Source organism: Argentina anserina, chromosome 3, assembly GCF_933775445.1.
Source record: "Argentina anserina chromosome 3, drPotAnse1.1, whole genome shotgun sequence".
In the NCBI taxonomy this organism is placed as follows: Eukaryota; Viridiplantae; Streptophyta; class Magnoliopsida; order Rosales; family Rosaceae; genus Argentina; species Argentina anserina.
Genome location: NC_065874.1, coordinates 9118632 through 9139821, shown reverse-complemented (window position 1 = coordinate 9139821; position 21190 = coordinate 9118632). Strand labels below are relative to the sequence as shown.

General features: G+C 43.1%; 2 protein-coding genes across 2 annotated transcripts; one reads left to right on the top strand and one right to left on the bottom strand.

Moving 5' to 3' along the window:
• The first annotated feature begins 6170 nt into the window (after positions 1-6170).
• On the top strand, positions 6171-11819 carry LOC126786986 (uncharacterized). Its single transcript, XM_050512936.1, has one exon. The coding sequence runs from the start codon at positions 6171-6173 to the stop codon at positions 11817-11819; it is 5649 nt and encodes a 1882-aa protein (XP_050368893.1).
• Positions 11820-12616: 797 nt separating this feature from the next.
• LOC126786985 (uncharacterized) lies at positions 12617-14876 on the bottom strand. Its single transcript, XM_050512935.1, has 4 exons — positions 13970-14876; positions 13733-13885; positions 12658-13660; positions 12617-12620 (listed from the first exon to the last, which is right to left on the bottom strand). The coding sequence occupies exons 1-4, from the start codon at positions 14874-14876 to the stop codon at positions 12617-12619; spliced, it is 2067 nt and encodes a 688-aa protein (XP_050368892.1).
• Positions 14877-21190: the final 6314 nt, after the last annotated feature.

The following is a 21190-nucleotide window of genomic DNA, read 5'->3' as shown; positions in this document are numbered from 1 at the left end:
AACTTTACTTTGTACATGAAAGTGAACATGTGCTATTCAATATATATCCAGATTTCTGTTTGGTGACCAACACCTAACTGGCTATGATGAAAAAGAGACGTCCAAACAGTTTCCATCACTCCAGAATGCAAATATTTCCTAGTACCCTTTTGATCTATAGAAACCTATATGACAATAGAGCTTCTTGTCCGAATGGTACTTCTGATTGACAATATGGACCTTGACAAATAATATTATCCAATGACAATTAGTCTTTCGGTTCTTCCCCATCCCTCGTAGTAAAATTAGATGATGAGTCCTTTCTTTAACTCATGCCCCCCATTCAACCCAGACATGATGGGATTTATTGTTCTTAGTCCGTGGGCATTAATTCGATGGAGTAAATGAATTTTACATTTGCGCTAAACCGACAGATCCACACAACTCACTGTTTTGGTGAAAGGAAGAAACCTCGAGTCGAAAGTTGTGGGAATTACAAGCCTCAATAAGAAATGTACAGAACTGCGAATGTAGCTAGCTAGCTGGAACCGTATGAATGAAAAGAAGTTCAAGAACGTGGTCTCGCACAGATCAGAGAGAGAGAGAGAGAGAGCTCTGAAGAGATTCCCACATCTTCCAGTGCCCTTTGCTGAGCTGCATGCACTTGCAGAAGTCAGAAAGATATACAGGAAAGAGCGACTGGACTGTGGGGTAGGGCTCCTCCGGTGTAGGGTAGGGGAGCCTAAATGGGAGAGGGAGGAACAAGGAAGGGAGGGAAAGAGAAAGAGGGCTGGGGCGGGGGAGGAGGGCCAGAAGTTGAAGGTGGGTTTGGCAGCTGGCTGACTAGCTTGGAAATATTCCTAAATCCTTATCGTTGGAGAGTAGGAGCTCTTGTTCTGGTTCATGCAAAGATGTGTGGGGGCATTTGAACTTTGTTGTTGTTGTCTCAACCAAAAAAAAAAGAACTTTGTTGAGGTCACCACCATATCTGCTACTATTCCATTTTACTTGAGGCTTGAAGCCTATGCTTATTAATTAGAGCTTCATAAACAGCGTCAACTCGTCTCCGTGTAGCAATTTTATACTTCCGGAGATAAATTTACTGATTTACACATCTATGTTACTATAAAACAAACACTTCAAACTTTCACCAAATTATGAACTGGCTAAATCTATCACTATATAATTTTATGAGTAATGCTAAATAGCCCATATTTTGGGAACCCACATTAGGTGGTTGTTGATGTGGCACCTTATTTGGCTGTTGATTTGACATAATTGAATCATAATTGAATTATTTGATCTAATTATAATCTTTTTATCTTTTTAACCTTTTCTTTTCATTCATTATATTTTTCTTGCTTTCTGATCATATAATCGGCATTTTTCATCACGATTTTTTCTCTGGTTACTTCGATTCCTATCTTCTCTCAACCTTCTCACCTCCTGATTCAAGTACTAATTGATATTAAGCACCATTTTTTTAATCTAGTAGCATCATCCTTAATGTATCTAAGAATTGAACCATAGTAATCAAGTGTAAATTCAAAGCCAAGATTTTGGAATGGTGAGCAATATCTATATATAATGTCCGACCACTTCTCCAATTCCCCCTAAAACCCAATTGTCGTATCTCATACTCATAGAGAATTGATACATATATATATATATATAAAGCTTTTCAGGTAAGGAGGTCCGTACCTTAAGCTAAGGTACATATTTTCATTTTTATCAACTTTTCGATCGAGTTTTCACATCTCCACCGTCCAATATCTAGGTTATAACGTATAGATCATCGCTAAACAATTTCATCCGATTCCATCACCGTTACGGTACTCATAACTTTGATTTTCTACACAAAATATGAACGGTTCAGGTTTGGCAAATTCAATACGTCCATTGGTTTTGATTAGTTCGATACCTTAACGATCATAAAATTGGCTGAAAATATGTGGAAATGATCTATACGTTATAACCTAGATATTGGATGGTGTAGATGTGAAAAATCGATCGAAAAGTTCATAACAAATGAAAATTCGTACCTTAGCTTAAGGTACGGACCTCCGCACCAGAAAAACTCTATATATATATATAATTTACCACAATGAATTGCAAGAAAACCGAAGGTATGATTAAGATAGACGTATATTCGAAGAGAAGCACTTGCGAGAAAGGTGAGAAGTTAGAAGAGAGAGGAAGACGTCGATCTGATGTTTATAAGGTAATAGAATTTGAGAGATTAATCCAAGAAAGTAGGAAAGAAAAAAAGGAATTATTGTAATTAATTATTCAGAGCTTCTATTCATACATCCTAAAACAACACTTGGACCTCCAACTTTTTTTAAGTTTGTGTTAACTTTTTCAACATATATGAAATTACCAATATAGATAAATATAACAATAAATAAAAAAAAAGAATTCATTACAATATCTAATTTTTCAATTTTTTATTACGATAATAATTTCAAATTAAATATGATCTTTCTAAACTTGAATATTATCGTTTTCAATAATTTATATATATTATCTAACTTTGTAGACGTTTATTTTTTATTTTTTTTAATCTTCTAGTTTATTATGATCTACCTTTTTGTTGTTATGAATTATATATAAATTTTATTATACAGTGATTCTATTCAAGTTTCAGCGACTCGATATAGTTATGATATGTTTAAATAAATTAATTTATAATAAATTTGAATGAATTTTTAAAGTTAAAATAGAGTTTTATTGATTTTATTAGACTAAGGGCATTTTTGGAAAATTTGGGAGGTCTAAATAGCATTTTAGTTGCCTGTGAAAGTAAATCGGAGGTCTAATTATTATAGAGGTCTAAATACCATTTTTTAGGTGTGAATAGAAACTCCCTTAATTATTTAAGATAAATAGCTAGAAATATAAAATTCAAATTTATGAATTAATGATGTGGATGTGTCACATCAACAGTCACTTATGTAGCATTACTCTAATTTTATTCTCACGTATAAATAGATGGACAATTATGTAAAAATATAATTCTTCAATGTGTTTTGTTAAAACTATCCTTGGTAAAACATAATTACATAAAAAAATTATATTTCAAGAATATACTTTAAATAAAATTATGCAAACCCGTGCGATAAAAACACATGTATCGCAAAGATACGAGGCTAGTACTAGTAGTATGAATGGTTACATGAATTTCACAATTCTTAATTCACAGTGCACACACACTTTTATTTTCATTGTCTAAATTTATTCCGTGAACCACACGAGTATTGTTAAAGATAAATAGTATAATGTTTGGTGTATAATATTAGTATTAGTATACTAGAGAGGTTTCTAAGATGTGCTAATAAAGAGAATTAAAAAACAATTGCCTTTGTGAGTGTATTCATGTTTTAATATTTTACAGTCCATCTCTTTAGTCACTGAACTCAAAAGGTAATTATTTATCTTTGTAAAAATTGAAAAGTTTTTTGTTTGGTCAATGGTAAAAACTGAAAAGTGGTCGAGCTAAAGTTAACTAGAAGTTGGTAATTTCTTGAAGAAATCCCAACAGGTTGTTGAATACCAATGAAATCCCAGTAGGCATCAACCCCAAGTTAAGTGGGTTGTAGTAATTCTGGCTGGAGCACAAGTGGTTCCCATTCCATCATCTCCAGTTTCTCCACCCTTTTCCATTCCTGGGAAACTAGCTAGCTTTACACAGATCTAGCTTCCTTTCGTGCCTTTCAGTCAAACTGATCGCCTAAACCCTAAATTCCTGAACTAGCTAGCGACCGCAAACAGTTCCTAGTTTTACTTACAAGGTAATGTGACTTCTTGAAACCATCGATTGACCCTAACTACTCCTGGTTAATGAGACACAATCGATTCCATCGAATCAATGTCAATTCCAACTTATCTCTATCCCTCTCCTCTTGCTATATTTTAATCCTCCTTCCAGCTCTCCCTTCTTTTCATGTTTGATAGTTGAGAGGCATCAATTCTCATGCCTTGTCTGATGCACATAGAAAAATGGCGAAAAAATATCACATGCAACCCTAATGGAATTGTTTTCATTAAGCTGGGAAGTTCACAGAGATGGCGGCATTCAAAATCATAAAAGAAAACAACAGAAAAAAAGAACATGTTATTTATGTTTTTAGATTTAGATTACTATTTCTTTGTTTTATAAAATTTCCAGGCAGTGACTTTGTCCTGAAACAGGATTCGCAGTAATGATTTGTATCTGTTGAGTGCCTGAGATTCTGACGAAAACCCTACTACAGTGCCCAACAAAACCAAAAGCCATGCCTCAAAAGTGTCGTTTGCTCGATGATAATTTAATTGTTTTCAACAAACAAAAAGCACAGCCCTTAATCATTTTCTTTCTGGTATGGATTTCAGTAAGGAGGGGGCTTTGATGGAGTCTGAGAGAGAGAGAGAGAGAGATAAAGTGAGTAAAGAAGTTCAAAATAATCGGTACTAGTAGATATATATTTTTTTAAGAGAGATATTAAATATATTAAAAATATTGGAAAAATATATATTATTTATGTTCCGAATTTATTTATTTATTTATTATTCAATAACATATAAACATATACGATTATTAACTTGATCTAATATCAGAAAAAAACTCTAAGTACTTGAAAAGATGCACGTTGGTCAACAAAACTACGATACTCTACCTAAAACATACGAGCCATATAGTACGAATTGTAATAGTTAACGTGATAGATATATGTCTGTTTCAGACTGCCGATAGTTTCTCTAAGAAAAGGATAATAATGATAAATCTAACTTGATAATTGATTATATATTTTTCCAAACTGATCATAATCGTAAATAAGATAACCATATTGATAGTTTGACTTCATGTGATTCAATTGATGTCCCACTTTACTCTATGCTCTATCAATATATAATCAAAACTTAAGGTAACTAAAGTAACATCAGATAAAATACTTTAATCATCAATTACCCCTCTTGTCCTCCTTACGCGCCTATTTTGTTGTTGCACACCATGACCACTTGCTCTAGATCCATAATCTTAATCTTGGGTAGCATGATCAAAATTATTTTCACAAATAAACTGCTCAAATCTTCCACCTACATAAGATTGTCAATATTCAAACCTTCTATCTCCACCACCTTGTCGACTTCCACCACTACTATCACCATTACCACCACCACCACCATCATCATCTGAACTATCTAGAGTTGCTACGTCGCCCACACACTAGCATTATCAGAATCATTTTTCGGGTCTCCAATTTCATCAGATAATACCTTATTTACATCAATTCCAAAATCAGTTGCCCTTTCTACGATATGTGGAGGAGGTTGACATTTTCATTATTGAGGTCAAGGAGAGCACTTGTCACTGTTATAGGTTGATTCTTAAGAGTTAAGATTTGAATATTCATTGCTTATCCAGATTTTTTTATGAAAAATTAAAAATTAGCCAATTTAAAGACTACTCTTCTAGCTTTTTTTATATATCTTGAGGCTCGAATTGATTAATTAATCAAAAACTTATTTCTGAGAGTCCGAGACATTCTCAAGTTGAGATAAAAAATTATAAATAATTTGTTTTAGATAATTCTCTAAAATATCGAATTATATATCATAAAATATCGGAGAAATATCGGAAAAAGTAAGATGTTGGCATAGGCTTATGCCCGCCATAATCAGCACAACTACCAGCGCATTAAAGCTAACGTATAGCACAATCCTACAACACTAACAGCAAGTCAGCCGCGCTAACTACACAACGGGCCTCCCCACGGCCCAAACCGACTACGGACGTGCCCTCACGCGCATCTCAAAGAAGGCTCCAGAGAGCACCTTAATCGGACGTCGTCCCACATCGAATGGCAAGTAAACGATCCACTTCAACTCAACAATAAAAGGTCAAACTCTTGACCTTACAAGGTAAGTACACTGAACTTCCTACCATCACTCTGCACAAATTATCATTACCCTGACTTGAGCGTCGGAGAGTCGAAGACCACGCCGCCGTGGTCTCTGCTCTAACGACGTGTGTTACCTGTGACAGAGAAGTGACCAGGAGTACGGCGTACTACATACGCGGGAAGCACGGCGTACTGAATCAAGTATAATCACAGCATCAACATTGGCGCCGTCTGTGGGAAACCGCAACAAAAAGTCAAACAAAAAAAAAACATCCCATGCAACACCTAGCCAAACAACTACACTTCGACATGAGCACTACGAATCCGTCCCCCTCTACTCCGGCAGGTGGTCACATCGGAGACGTCACAGACCTTAGCCTCAACCACCCTCTACCCTCCGCCAACGACCCTTTCATCCTCACACCCACACCCGGAACAGTCGTTAGTACCAATGCGACTACAGATCCGGCAACCGCCGCAAGAATGGAAAGCATGGCTCGCGACCTAGCCGAGTGCCAGCAGCGCGAGGTACTGGAACGTGAGAAAGCAGCAGCTCTCCAGAGCGAACTTGACAGGATACGGACACAGCTTGAACGGGCTGAGCGCAGTCATTTACATGAGGAGTCAAATCGCGAGGGCAGCGCGCAAACAAGAGGACGAGAACAAGTTCGCTTAAGTATCAGCTTGACCCCCTCCGAACTCGCCAAGAAACGGCCACCATCACCACGGCGTATCCATAACCGTGAGGAAGGAAGCACAAGCGTCACCTCTCGCTCCAGACCCCCCACAGCTGCTCACAACAGCGAGTCTGCCACGCTAGCCCTGATCTTGCAGCGGCTAACAGCGATAGAACAACGGGATGCCAATCCACGGTGCCAACCAGTGTTCGCCGCCAGGCCAGGCCCATTCACTACGAGGATAATGAACACCGTGCGTCCTTCTCAATCCAAGAGCCCAAAAATCACGCCGTACACAGGTGAAGGCGATCCATTCCGGCACATTGATAACTTCAAAAAAGTCACTGCCAGTAGAGAATTCGACGACGCCACCTTATGCCACCTATTCAGCGAAACCTTAGATGGGGATGCCATGAATTGGTTCTTTGAACAACCAGCGAACTCCATGGATTCCTTCGCGCAGTTAACCACAACATTTCTGAATCGGTTTATACTCATGGCCGGGGCCGCCCACACAACTGATGGCCTATTTCAAGTAAAACAAGAGAGCAGGGAAACATTGGGCACCTTCGTCATGCGATGGCAGACGGCAGCATCCAGATGCCGGAACCTGAACAAAACGCTCGCCCTGGCTGCTTTTAAGGAAGGACTACGGTCAGAGAACTTCTTGTTCCACATTAATGTGGACCCTCGAATGCGCGGCGCCACATACGATGACATCATGACTGAAGCAGTACGATACGCTCAGGCAGAATACGTCACATACGGAGAGAAGCGAACCCCAGTACCATCAGACAAAACTACTACGCCGCAGACATCTGTACACACAGTCCCCCTCCAGCGCGAGCTCTTCCCAAACACAGAAGACCATAGCAAAGGCAGGAAGAGAGAGTGGCATCAAGCCAATCACCGTGATGCGCGTAACAACGATCGGCACAGGGGCCGGGACAGGAACAGAAGACTTGACCAGGAACGTCGCGACAACAGAGACCCCCGCCAAGTTAACGCGATGGGACGCCGTAGTGACCACACACTGCCTAGGGAAGAGACCCTGGAGGACTTTTTTCACGCACATCAGGACACGTTGAGGAAACCAGCAAGACCGCTACGCCCCCAAACCGAAGCGGAAACTGGTAAATGGTGCAGATTCCACGAAAATGGAAGTCATAACACGAACGATTGCCGCACCCTCCGCATATTAAGAACCAATGGCGACACGGGAATTCGCCCGGCGCAACAGAGGGTACAACAGAATGTGGTTGCCGCAGTCGAGACCCTACGCCGCATCAACGTTATAGAGGGAGGAGCCCCGAAGACCAACTTGTCCAACCGAGCAAAAAAGCGCCTCGACCGCAATAATCACCCAAGACAGGTGTATGCCATCACAGGAGGAAACGTTAAACGACAGAAAGAAGGATGGAAACCGATCACCTTCACTGAGGACGAGGAAATTGGCATCTCCTTACCCAATGACGACGCTTTCCTCATAGACGCAATCCTGGGCGGACAATGGGATGTAGGGAAGATGATGATCGACACGGGATCTGCAGTCAACGTCCTATTTAAGGGCTGCTACGAAAAAATGGAGCGTAGCGGCAAGAAATTGGTACAAGACCACGAACCGCTAGTCAGTTTCTCTGGTGACATAACCCAACCCCTAGGTTCGGATTATATGACGGTGTGTATTGGGACTGCACCATGCACAGTTTGCGTCGAAGCTGAATTCATCATAGTCGATGCCTACAGCTCATACAACGGGATCATCGGCCGACCTACACTTAACCGGATGAGAACCTTTATCGCAGGACACATGATGATCATAAAATTCCCAACTCCGCACGGAACAGGACAGGTCCGGGGTTCACAGTCCGTGGCAAAAGATTGCCAGACACGTGCAATTCGACAAACGCGCAACCGACACGAAATCCTGGCAGTACACGCCACAGTAAACTTAACTGACAAAGTTGTCGACGCACGAGATGACGAAACGTCGAAGGGAAAGAGCAAGCAGAAGGCTACGCCATACGAGACAAAAATCCCGGCAAACCCCGAATCCTCATTGAAAAGCATTACGCCATTCGCAAGTCATCCGGAGCGCAGGATCAAAATCGGGGCAACTCTCAATCCCACTGTTGAGAGAGATTTAACAAGTTTCTTGGGCGACAACATGGAAGTCTTCGCATGGTCTTATGAAGACATGCCTGGCATCTCGCCCGACATCATCATGCATGAATTGCACATCAAACCTTCCGCACACCCAATTAAGCAAAAGCGCCGAAGCTTCGACGACGAAAAAAGCACGGCAATACGCCAGGAAGTTGACAAATTAAGAGGCATGAAGTTCGTCCGGGAGGTACAGTACCCTGAGTGGATCTCAAACTGTGTTATGGTACGCAAAGCCAACGGTAAATGGCGTATGTGTGTGGATTACAAGAACGTAAACAAAGCATGCCCAAAAGACAGTTTCCCCCTACCCAGAATTGACCAGCTCATCGATGCCACGGCAGGTCACAAGTTGCTCAGTATGATGGACGCCTACTCCGGGTACAATCAGATACGCATGAACCCGGCGGATCAAGAAGCTACGACCTTCGTCACTGATAGGGGCCTGTACTGCTACAACGTAATGCCCTTCGGATTAAAAAATGCGGGTGCTACGTATGTGCGGTGCGTCACACAAATGTTTGACCAACACATCGGTCGGGAAATCGAGGTGTACGTCGATGACATGCTGGCCAAAAGCATAAAAGCAGAAGACCATGTAACCAACCTCCGAACCATCTTCAATGTGCTCAAAAAGTACAAGATGAGATTAAACCCGGAGAAATGTTTTTTCGGCGTAACAACAAGCAAGTTCCTGGGCTACATCGTCAGTCAACGCGGCATAGAGGCGAATCCCGAAAAGATACAGGCCATCCTAGATATGGCGCAGCCAACACTCAAGAAGGATGTAGAAGCCCTCCAAGGCAGGCTCGTGGCATTATCTAGATTCATATCAAGACTGACTGACAAGTGTGAGCCGTTCTTCAGATTGTTGAGACGTTCTAAGAGTAAACTGATCGAATGGACACCAGACTGCCAAGTGGCCTTTCAGGGATTAAAAGATTACCTCGCCGCAGTACCATTACTGTCAACCCCGCAGCCGGGTGAACCCCTGTACCTTTACCTCGCAGTATCCACAACTGCGGTCAGCAGTGCCTTAGTTCGCCGTGATGGAACTAAAGAACTACCAGTTTTTTACGCAGGACGAGCTATGAACGGCCCAGAGACAAGATACCCAACATTGGAGCAATTAGCCCTCGCGCTCATCGTAGCAGCCAGACGACTGCGCCACTATTTCCAAGCTCACAGCATCCACGTACTCACAAATCAACCTCTCAAACAAGTACTACAGAATCCAGAACACTCCGGGCGACTCAGCAAATGGGCTATCGAGCTGACAGAATTCGACATCGAATACAGGCCACGACCCGCCATAAAAGGACAGGCTGTAGCCGATTTCATAGCAGAAATGATTCCCCGAGATACGGCGGAAGTGGAACCAGATAATGTCATCAACCCCGTCAGTATTTCACCATGGAATTTGCACGTAGATGGCTCTAGCTGCGCAAAATCTAGCGGAGCGGGGATCATCTTGAGCGGACCGGGGGGACTCGAACTCGAGTATGCTTTAAAATTCAACTTTGCTGCCTCCAACAATGTAGCGGAGTACGAAGCACTGATTGCAGGACTACAATTAGCCCTAAGCACGGGCGCCACTAGCATTAATGTGTTCAGTGATTCTCAGCTCGTAGTCAATCAAATCACCGGGTCCTTCACTGCTAAGGATGAGCAACTAGCAGCCTACCTGGCGTATGCCACAACATTATTAAAGCGGTTCGAATTCTACCACATCAATCAAATACCGAGGGCCAACAACGCAAGAGCGGACTCCTTAGCACGACTCGCCACGGCGCAACCCCACCAATGCCACAAGGATACCAGGGTCGAAATTCTCCACCATCCCTCCATTCACCAGACCTTGCAACAGATATGCCAGATAGAGCGCGACCAAGCCTCATGGATGGATGAGATAGTAGCATTCAAGTGCAACGGCAAACTACCAGAGGACGAGACCATGGCAAAACAACTAAGGAGACGGGCGGTAAGATATTACCTGCGGAACAACACACTCTATCGCCAAGGTCTGCTGAATGCTGACCTCAAGTGCGTCACAACCAAAGAAGGCAAGCAGATCTTGAACGAAATCCACAGCGGTGATTGTGGCAACCATTACGGCAGCCGCGCATTGGCCGCAAAAACACTCCGCACAGGATATTATTGGCCCACATTAGCCTCCGATGCACAGGAGCTCGCCAAGTCTTGCCACAAATGTCAAATCCATGGACCCATACCACGCCTACCCTCCGAACCACTATCCTACATAGTCAGCCCGTGGATCAACTGCCTTTGGGGAATGGATCTGATTGGCCCATTACCCGTCGGGAAATGTCAATTCAAATGGGTCATTGTATGTATCGATTATCATTCCAAATGGATTGAAGCTGCGCCCCTGACGGCCATAACAACCGAGAAGGTTCAAAACTTCCTGCAACGCAACATCTTCTACCGCCACGGTACGCCGGAGTCTATCATCACAGATAACGGCACGCAGTTCAACAACGAGTACCTCATCACCTGGTGCAAGGCAAGAGGAACTAAGCTCAAATTCGCATCCGTAGCACATCCAAAAACCAATGGGCAAGTAGAAGCCGCCAACAAATTGATTAAAAGCCTTCTTCGGAAAAAGCTGGGTGAAGCTAAAGGACTTTGGCCAGAAAAACTTGACGAGGTAGTATGGGCAATCCGTACCACACCAACAGAAGCCACAGGCGAAACTCCTTTTTGCTTAATGTATGGCACGGAAGCAGTTCTACCCATCGAAGTAATTCAGCCAACACAACGGGTTTCACTATTTGACCCCGAAACCAATTCGGACAGTATACACCTTGATAAAGATCTCTTGGAAGAGAAACGCATCACAGCGCATCGCCATAACATCCAGAACAAACAGCGCGTGGCACGCTTCTATAACTCGAGGGTCAAAAGCAGGACACTACAAGTAGGCGACTGGGTTCTAAAGAAGATCCAAACAAAGGTCACTGGACTACGCCCGAAATGGGATGGACCATATAAAGTCGTCCAAATCATAGCCCCAAACACGTACTGCCTAGAAGACAAGTACGGAGAAAAATTAGCCCATCCTTGGAACATGGAACAACTCAAGTACTATTACAAGTAAGAGTCCATCCGTAGCACAAGGACCAACTGTTTGAGTGCTTTTGGCGCGCTGCTTTAGCTATCTTTGTACAAAATGGCTACGGCCAGGCTATCAATGAAATGAGGAATTTTTCAAACCATTGATCCTTACTACGCTAGCGTACTATGGCAATTAAATTCCTTCGACAGACAATTTCATTGTGCGCACAACGAAGATAGAATTAAGCATACAGCCAAAAGCACAAAACAACAATCACAATATTACTACGGCAATAATATAAAAAAAACACGGGTCAAAAGAACTTCTATTCATCAAAAGATAGCAAGTTCGGCACAAAGGCCGTTACAAAAATTACAGAAACATAAAGACTACGGCGACAGGAGACGCATTACAACGATCTTATCACCCTATCCTACTCCTCCCCCGCAACTTAGTACGCCAGCATTGCTCAGACCGCATCGTCGGTACTCGCAGCTTCTAGCCCCGCCGCTTCCCCCGATTCGCCTTGCGGCGGTTGTGCATCCTGATGCTCTGAGAAGGAGGAGTAGGAGAGGGAGTCTCCGGATTAGAATCAGACCTGTCATTATCACAAGAAAAACCAGACGAAGAAGAGTTAGAAATTTCCTTACCACCTTCAGCCTCCGCAGTAGAAGTAGGCTGCGAAAAGGGCGGAGTCACTTCATGTGGCATGGGCGGCGGTTCCAAACCCTTCTCCGACAGACGGACCTCGTAGTCCGCAGGATCCAGCATCTCCAGCTCCTGGAACTGCGCTATCATGTCACCCACAGCCGTGACATAGTACCCTTCCAAGTACTTAGTCATCTCCATAGATGATTTGAAGGCAGTCACGGCGCTAGACGCAGCCTCCTCTGCTACGCGGGCTTTCTCAGCTTCTGCCTCCTCGCTCATCCTCCTAACAAGCTCCTCTGCATCCGCAAGGGCAGACTGCGCCGCATCCCTCTCCGCCGCCGCTTCTCGGGCAAGTGACTCCGCTACCTCTCGACGGGCAACCTCCTGCCGAAGGTCCTCCTGGAGGTTCGCCGCATTTTCCAACTTGGCCCTAGCATTGGCCAAGTCATTTTCCAGCAGCAACACCCTTGTCTCACGGGTGCTGTCTCGTTCAACCACTTCGGCGAGGTGGCGCTGTGCCTCCAGAGCATCCCGCTCCGCATCAAGCAAATTAAAAACCATCTTCGCTGCCCTCGTGGCAGCAAGACCGAGGGGACTCCGCAGGTCCAGACCAGATCCTTCAGGTCGCCTCAAACCCCCGAGCCCGGCGCGCTGGCTTAACAACACCAGCTTCTCCAGTTCCGGAGCTCCTAGCTGGCTCAGAGGACTGCGGTCCAAGGCGGACAGATCCTCGAAAACCCGAGACTCCGTGAAGGTGAGTGGCGCCAGCTGCGTAGTCCTCTGTCTTTTAGGAGGCGGAGCCTCCACTGCCGCATCCTCCACATCCTCGGGGGCAGCAGATGACTTTGCTCTTTTCGAAGACGCGCTCGCCTTCTGCGGCTTCTTCTTCCTACCAGTCTCAAGCGACACCGCCGGATCAGCCAGATGCGGATCGGCATCGATACGGCCAACTCCTTCCGCATCACTGCGGCGTGGTAATCCCTGCTCATTCGGCAGGTTCGCGTGCAGGGGAATGGACAGGTCCACAACCGCGGACGAATCCTCGACTCGCTGCGCTGCGACGTTTACTTTCTTTGTAGAGGCTGCCGCCTTCTTAGACATGACGCGTCGCAACATCGTGATAGCTAGCCCTTCAGTATCCGGCGTAACGTCAGGATCTTCCTGCTGCAGAAACCGGGCGTAGCAGACGCGCTCTGACTTTTCGAAATTCCTGTTCACCGAGAGTGTAGTAGCTGCACATATAACAACAGATTAATACGCCACAAAAAAAAAAAAAAAAAAAAAAAAAGAGCACTTCTACTTACGATGACGGCGGAGTAATCCTTGCTCGAACAGGAGGTACGGGTTCGTCAATACCTTTAAATCGTGAACCAAGTCTTCACCTTGACACCTCCAAAGATAAGTTACACGATTCACCCGTTCAACCTCTCGCTCGGACAAAACCAATCTCCTTCCAGCTACATAAACAAAAACAGAGCGAAGGTAGCATCAGCAAACAATCATTCCGTAGTAACAAAAGTTAGTAAAGCATTGAAACCTACAGTTAATAGCCCGGAACCGCGAGGGAATACGTTTTCTTGGGATGTACTCCACCCCGTTAATGCGCCCATACTCCCACCCGTCCTCCACCACGAAGCTGTTTTTTCTCCAGTTCGCCTCCGAGGTGGGCCAGTTCTCTAAAACCTGGTACTCACTGCGCTCATCCCGCCTCACAAACCGCGCGGTCCCCCCATTACCATTACGCTGGTTGTAATCCACTTTGAAGAAATGGAGAACCTCCGCCGCAGTAGGAGCCGAACACCCCGACAGGTAGAATAATGAACAGAGACCGAGAAGAACCCGCCACATGTTATAACTCACCTGGCCAAAGGCCAAGCCAAACTCCGCCACAAGACATTGCAGACGAGGGTCTAACGGCAACTCCACCCCAAGTCGTAATACGGAGGGGCTCACCAACGCATGCCCGTTTGGCAACATTGAACCAAATTCATCACGCCGAATCGCACGGGCGAGGATAGTCCCAGGTAACTTAAATTCCTCGACATAACCACTCACTGCGGCAGAGTCGGCTCCATATGCCTCCTCCACTTCCGACCTCTGCACACCACCATCTAACCAGCGCCTTACAGGCGCTGGGCTCAGCGTTGGGCCTGAAGTGCTAGTCCCCGAAGCACTTATAATACGCTCAGATACTCCTTCACTTTCTCCAGTCTCTTCACGTTGCGACTCCATGGTGCTTGACGACTCACTCGTATCCCAGTTCGCTAACACCCTAGCAAAGACAGTAGAACGATCTTCGCGATGCAAATCGTTTCCACCACTACGCCGCACCAAGTCCAAGTAGTTGGTCTCTAATTCACTTGTCCACGACCAAGCGGATGACGACGCGGACCAACTTCCTTCTGCAGACGCGGAATCGCTATCAGTTAGTATAATTATCCTAGACATTACGCCGCAGCAAGCAACACCGAAGTCAAAGGCGAACAACCTAAAACTAGAAGTCAAAAAGTAAAGTCAGATCTATCCTACGAACCTCGCAAGAACAAGTTTGAAGAATATGAAGAACACGAAGAACACGAAGAACATGAAGAACACCAAGCCCAGTTAACGGCGAAAACCCATCCGCACCGCCCATACAAACACCCCACCTTGCCGGAAAATAATCATCTAAAGATCAAATGGACCCAAAACCCACATATCTGCCGGAAAGACCCAAAACCCAAGGCCACCGATTTACCCTACGAACACAAATCTACCAACAAACAACAAGCCACAAACCGAATAAAGAAGGATCCGACCAGAAAACATACCTCAAAAAGCCGATTCACGCCAAAATCCCGATGAGTTTACGCTTGGCAGGAAAGGAAACAGACAAGAGCAAAAGAGAGGGAATGAGAGAATTTGGATTTCGAAAACTTGGGTCTGTCGATAATGACAGCCATTCTGTCCCTTTCACCCTTTTGTAGTAAACTCCACCTCACATCCTGCCCGTTGATCCTTCAGCAGCGATCCTTAACCGTCAGATTCAGAAAACCGTTACTCGCATCCTAGTCGTCGACCCAAGAGGCATCGCTCCAGATCTCGCCACGTGGCCTGAGTTACCGAGGCAACGTTTCGGTTACACACGCCTTAATTACACGCAATAACTGTCTTCTCGGATAACGTCACCCCACGAATTCAAAACGTTCACGAAACATCCACCCAATGCATGTATGACACGTGCTCCCCACAGCAAGAATGGCGCTGATCCCAACCTACACACACCACGCTCAAAGACAGCGATAAGACGTCCTACGCGTAAGAACTTACTACGCTATGACGGACGCACTACGCTCAAAGACAGCGATAAGACGTCCCACGCGTAAGAACTTACTACGCTATGACGGACGCACTACGCTCAAAGACAGCGATAAGACGTCCTACGCGTAAGAACTTACTACGCTATGACGGACGCACTACGCTCAAAGACAGCGATAAGACGTCCCACGCGTAAGAACTTACTACGCTATGACGGACGCACTACGCTCAAAGACAGCGATAAGACGTCCTACGCGTAAGAACTTACTACGCTATGACGGACGCACTACGCTCAAAGACAGCGATAAGACGTCCCACGCGTAAGAACTTACTACGCTATGACGGACGCACTACGCTCAAAGACAGCGATAAGACGTCCCACGCGTAAGAACTTACTACGCTATGACGGACGCACTACGCTCAAAGACAGCGATAAGACGTCCTACGCGTAAGAACTTACTACGCTATGACGGACGCACTACGCTCAAAGACAGCGATAAGACGTCCCACGCGTAAGAACTTACTACGCTATGACGGACGCACTACGCTCAAAGACAGCGATAAGACGTCCTACGCGTAAGAACTTACTACGCTATGACGGACGCACTATGCTCAAAAGTAGCGATATAAGAAGTCCCCAACAGAGAGAAGCGATCAAACATACTAAACAAAAACTCGGCATTCCTTAACCGGGGAGTGGGGGGACTACGAGAGGGTCCGCAAGACCCATTGCTGATCATGGCAAGACGCTCAATTATTAACTCCCCAGTCAAGAAATTACCTCCCTAGACTGGGAACTTGGGGGGACTTGTTGGCATAGGCTTATGCCCGCCATAATCAGCACAACTACCAGCGCATTAAAGCTAACGTATAGCACAATCCTACAACACTAACAGCAAGTCAGCCGCGCTAACTACACAACGGGCCTCCCCACGGCCCAAACCGACTACGGACGTGCCCTCACGCGCATCTCAAAGAAGGCTCCAGAGAGCACCTTAATCGGACGTCGTCCCACATCGAATGGCAAGTAAACGATCCACTTCAACTCAACAATAAAAGGTCAAACTCTTGACCTTACAAGGTAAGTACACTGAACTTCCTACCATCACTCTGCACAAATTATCATTACCCTGACTTGAGCGTCGGAGAGTCGAAGACCACGCCGCCGTGGTCTCTGCTCTAACGACGTGTGTTACCTGTGACAGAGAAGTGACCAGGAGTACGGCGTACTACATACGCGGGAAGCACGGCGTACTGAATCAAGTATAATCACAGCATCAACATAAGATATTTATCCTTAAGAGATATTTTTTTTTTAAAAAGAGATATCGGAAGATATATTAAATAAATTTTGAACCTTGGTGAGGAAAGCCATTAAAGCCAGAGTGAAGAAAATATCGTTTAGAAGGGACCAAGGGCATAGTCGGTCTAAATCACGGGCCAGATTGATGGAGCAGTACATCATATGAATCTGTAACAGAGTTTTTTTAGTGCAAGTTTTCTGATCAGTTCGTCCTTGATTATGGATCACACAGTTTGCTGGTGAAGATAATAATGGAAGGGATTCTCAGCTCTAATGGAAGACGCTCCAATTAAAACCATACTGGTATGCTTTCATAGGGCAATTGACTAGTCAGTCCCAATAGTTTGGTGATTTCCATGTGTTTAATATTATATAAAACCCCAATTGATTTTTTTGACCACGATTTGGCTGCTTGCAGCTGAGCCACCTAGCCCAAGTACCTAAACAAGTGTACCAACTACCAAGGAAAAAAGAGATGCGCCCTTCACCGGCGGTAGGGTGGATATCGATCATCTTCCCCCAAAATATATTGATGCAACACAAGTACACAAGCAAGTGAGCAACCATTTTCTTATACTCTCAAACCTTCTTCTTCCTGAGACAAACGAAGGAAGATTATCTTATATCTATTGTTGCCGTACAATATTTTGATCAGTATCATTCATTACCATCTTATTTTCTTATAAACTAACATTTCTACCTCTATGCACTTACAAAAGCTCATAATTTTGTCTCTACGCTCTCATAGTTTTGTTTTCAGTTTTATATCTAAATTACGATAATATCTTTTATAAATTAAGTTAACTTTTCTGATAAGTTAGTAAATTATGAATTTTTTTTGTAATTCGAAAATTTAACCATTAGAATTTCTTCTTACTTTATTAATAGAAGATGTATAAGGAGCAAAGAGACATACTTTCATGCACTAAGGCACACTTGCACAAATATTATGCAAATCACGTAGGCTATTAGCTAGTTTTTAACTCTTTTTGTCTCTTGACGGTTTAATGGTGAGTTTTAGATATGTCATATTTCTTGTTCACGTGAGTATTATCAAGATTTGACATCTTGTTTAAAAAATAATGTTGTTGTCTTGTAAATGTCATTTTGGGAACCACCGAAAAGATGGATCTTTCCTAGAAGTGAAGAAATGAGAAGGTAAATGAAACCCCCTACTTCTCTAATGTCATCCAACTTATAAATATGTATCTCCAATATAATTCTCGTCAATTCCACGAAGATAGTCTGGACTGCTGAGTGAACAGAAGCTCACTATTTGGCAGTTTTATGTGTAGCATTAGTGCATTTCAAAAACGTTTGGAGCAATCGCACGACCAATATTGGTCTGTTTGGCTCACATGCCTTCAGACAGGCACGCGTAGAAGAATACTTATATCTTCATCATTTAGAATCCAATTGCCTGTAGACTTCTTGTCCTTCAACAGTCTCTAATAATTTTAGGATGGTGAAGTTTCATTGACTCGGATAGTACCAATAATTGGCATCTCCCCCAGCATCGACTATTCATGTGGATCCAACCAAGCAGATATGAGCGAGTAAAACAAAAGTGTCACAAGAAAAAAGAACCAATAAATTTTTTACTACACAAATGTTCTAAAAGATTTACAGATCATTGAAGCTTTCATCAATTAATTCTAACTCAAAGTTGAAATTGTTGGATGATGTACTTCCGATAACCAAGTGCAAACTGTCGGTTTATCTTTAATGTACGTGTGTAGTACAGCTTCAAATATATAATGAAATAATGAATTATACGGAAAATGCCTCTCTAAGTCTCAGAAAACAAATAAGAGGTCCTCAGCGAGTCATCGATCAACTTAGTAATTCTTATTAGACAAGCTTCTTAAGTTTATGATCTTGATTATTAGTTTAGAGTGTGATGTTGTTCTAGGTTCACAAATACCGAAATTGGGATATCTCGAACCTAATTTGCTGGAGAGTGTCGAATGTAAGAGGAGTTCGGATACTATTGAGGTGGTAGGGATGCTAGCTCCCACACGAATAACCAGAAAATTCCAAGTTTACATTCTACACGATATATACAGCATACTCTTCTACAAGCTACTGTTGAGCCCCAGGTTATACGTACAAGTACTACTACTGGTCTACTGCATTGGTGAATACTGTATATCTGTGATGCTGATGCATATCTTGGATGTAGTTATGTGCATGCATTTGTTGGATGTTTATGATTCTGAAAAATCTGTACTGGAAGCTGCAGGCTAGGGGAAAAGCTGCAGTATCGTATTTGACCTTATTGGGGGAAGAGGAAGGAGCTAGGGCTAAAGCCTCAGGGACCTCACAGATGTATAGAAAACCAGAGCAGGCCTTCTTGAGTGAGACGACTGAGTTGATCTGAAACCCTTTGTTTTCAAGTGCCTCCTTTTGTGTTTCTTGTCATTTTCGTTCTGACTTTTCTCGTGGATCATTTATCTTTACGATAAAAATGATAAGTCACTAATAATTTTACGCATATCGTTTTCACTAGTCACTAGCTCTGTTCTGATTACAATTGTGTAAACTTGTATACATCACCCATTCCCCCTTTGGCCTTTGCTTTTGCTAGTTCGATTATATTATTGTTCTTGCCATGACTTACGAACAGTAATAAGAAGAGAGAATGGTGGAATATCATGGCGGACAAGAGAATATACAGGCTGACTTGAGCCCTACAAGTGCAGATTCACTACAAAGATTATGGGCAATAAGCACATTGTTTTTGTGGCTTTTAATGGGTGTGGCCAATGCAAATGAAATCACATAACTAAGCATATCTCAGTAAATCCCACAAAAACAATGTGCCTATTGCCGATTATGTTTGTAGTGAATATCCAATTACAACATTGCACTAGGTCCTTACTCTGGGTGTTAAACTGCTAATATTATGGATAAAAATTATAGGGCTGAGACCGGTATGGGATTGTGCTCACTCATACTATACCAATTTTATATTTCGGTATCGGTATCGGTTCAGTACTACTATTTTTAACCTCAATACCGAATTAAAACGATACCGTTCAATTTCAGTACGGTTTAGTATTTTTTCAGTACCAAACTGACAAATTTCACAAGACTTATATATGCGTACTACACTAACTAAGATCAATCATGAACAAATTCACATAAATAATACAATTCTTACATATGCATATATTTCTGCACAAATTGAGAGTTTTATACTATATAAAGTCATATTTCTGCATAAAGAAAATAAACATAAAGTTTCTTCGATTTAAAACAAGTCAAACCATAACCTAAAAAAAAGTAAAAAACAAAACCTAAAATGCATAGTTTCAGAGATTGGGGTAAGACTTGATATCGAGTGTGAAAAACGAAGACATAAAGTGAAAAAATAAAATCGTAAAGTGAATGGAAGCGATGTGTTTTCGATGAAATTATATGGGCTTGTGTCAACCCTAACCCCCCATACGAGTTTTATAGTTTTGGTACGGGTTGGTATATGAAGTATCGAACCCGTTTCGGTTATATGCTTCCAAAATTCCAAAATCAGAAATTTATACCAAATCATCCGGTAGCAGCGGGTCGGTATTCGGTACCAGCCCTAAAAGATTGATCTTCCACAACGAGGGCACAAATTATGCTTCTGTTGCTTCGAGTTTCTAACCATTAAAACCAGTTCTATGAGTCTTCTCGCAATGAACAAAGGAACGAAAGGATTGTGTGATATATAATGTGTATGGTTGATCCCATGGTTTAATTCCCTTGATTGGCAAAGCCACTTCATGACAAGCATCTGTTTTATATTTTCAACTCTTTTATTGGTGGTATTATGTTATGTTCTACCGAGTATCTTCTTCATGATCAATGCCGAGTATCGTCTAAATGATCATTGTCACCAACCAGATATGTATGATGAGCACAATCAATTTCTTATTTGAGCGGATGCAATTTTGTACTGGAATACATCATAAAAACAAGCAAACCATTATGCAATGCATCATAAGGACCTACACTATAAACTGTAGGTAAAACAATGCAAATTAACCAATTGAAATTGAGATGTTAGAAGAAACCAAAAAAATATGCAAATAAACGGTGAATTAGATTTCCTTTGTATGTCACACTTTAGTTCAGTTCTCTACTACTGATTGAGTTGTAATATTTAATGTAGTGAAGTTTC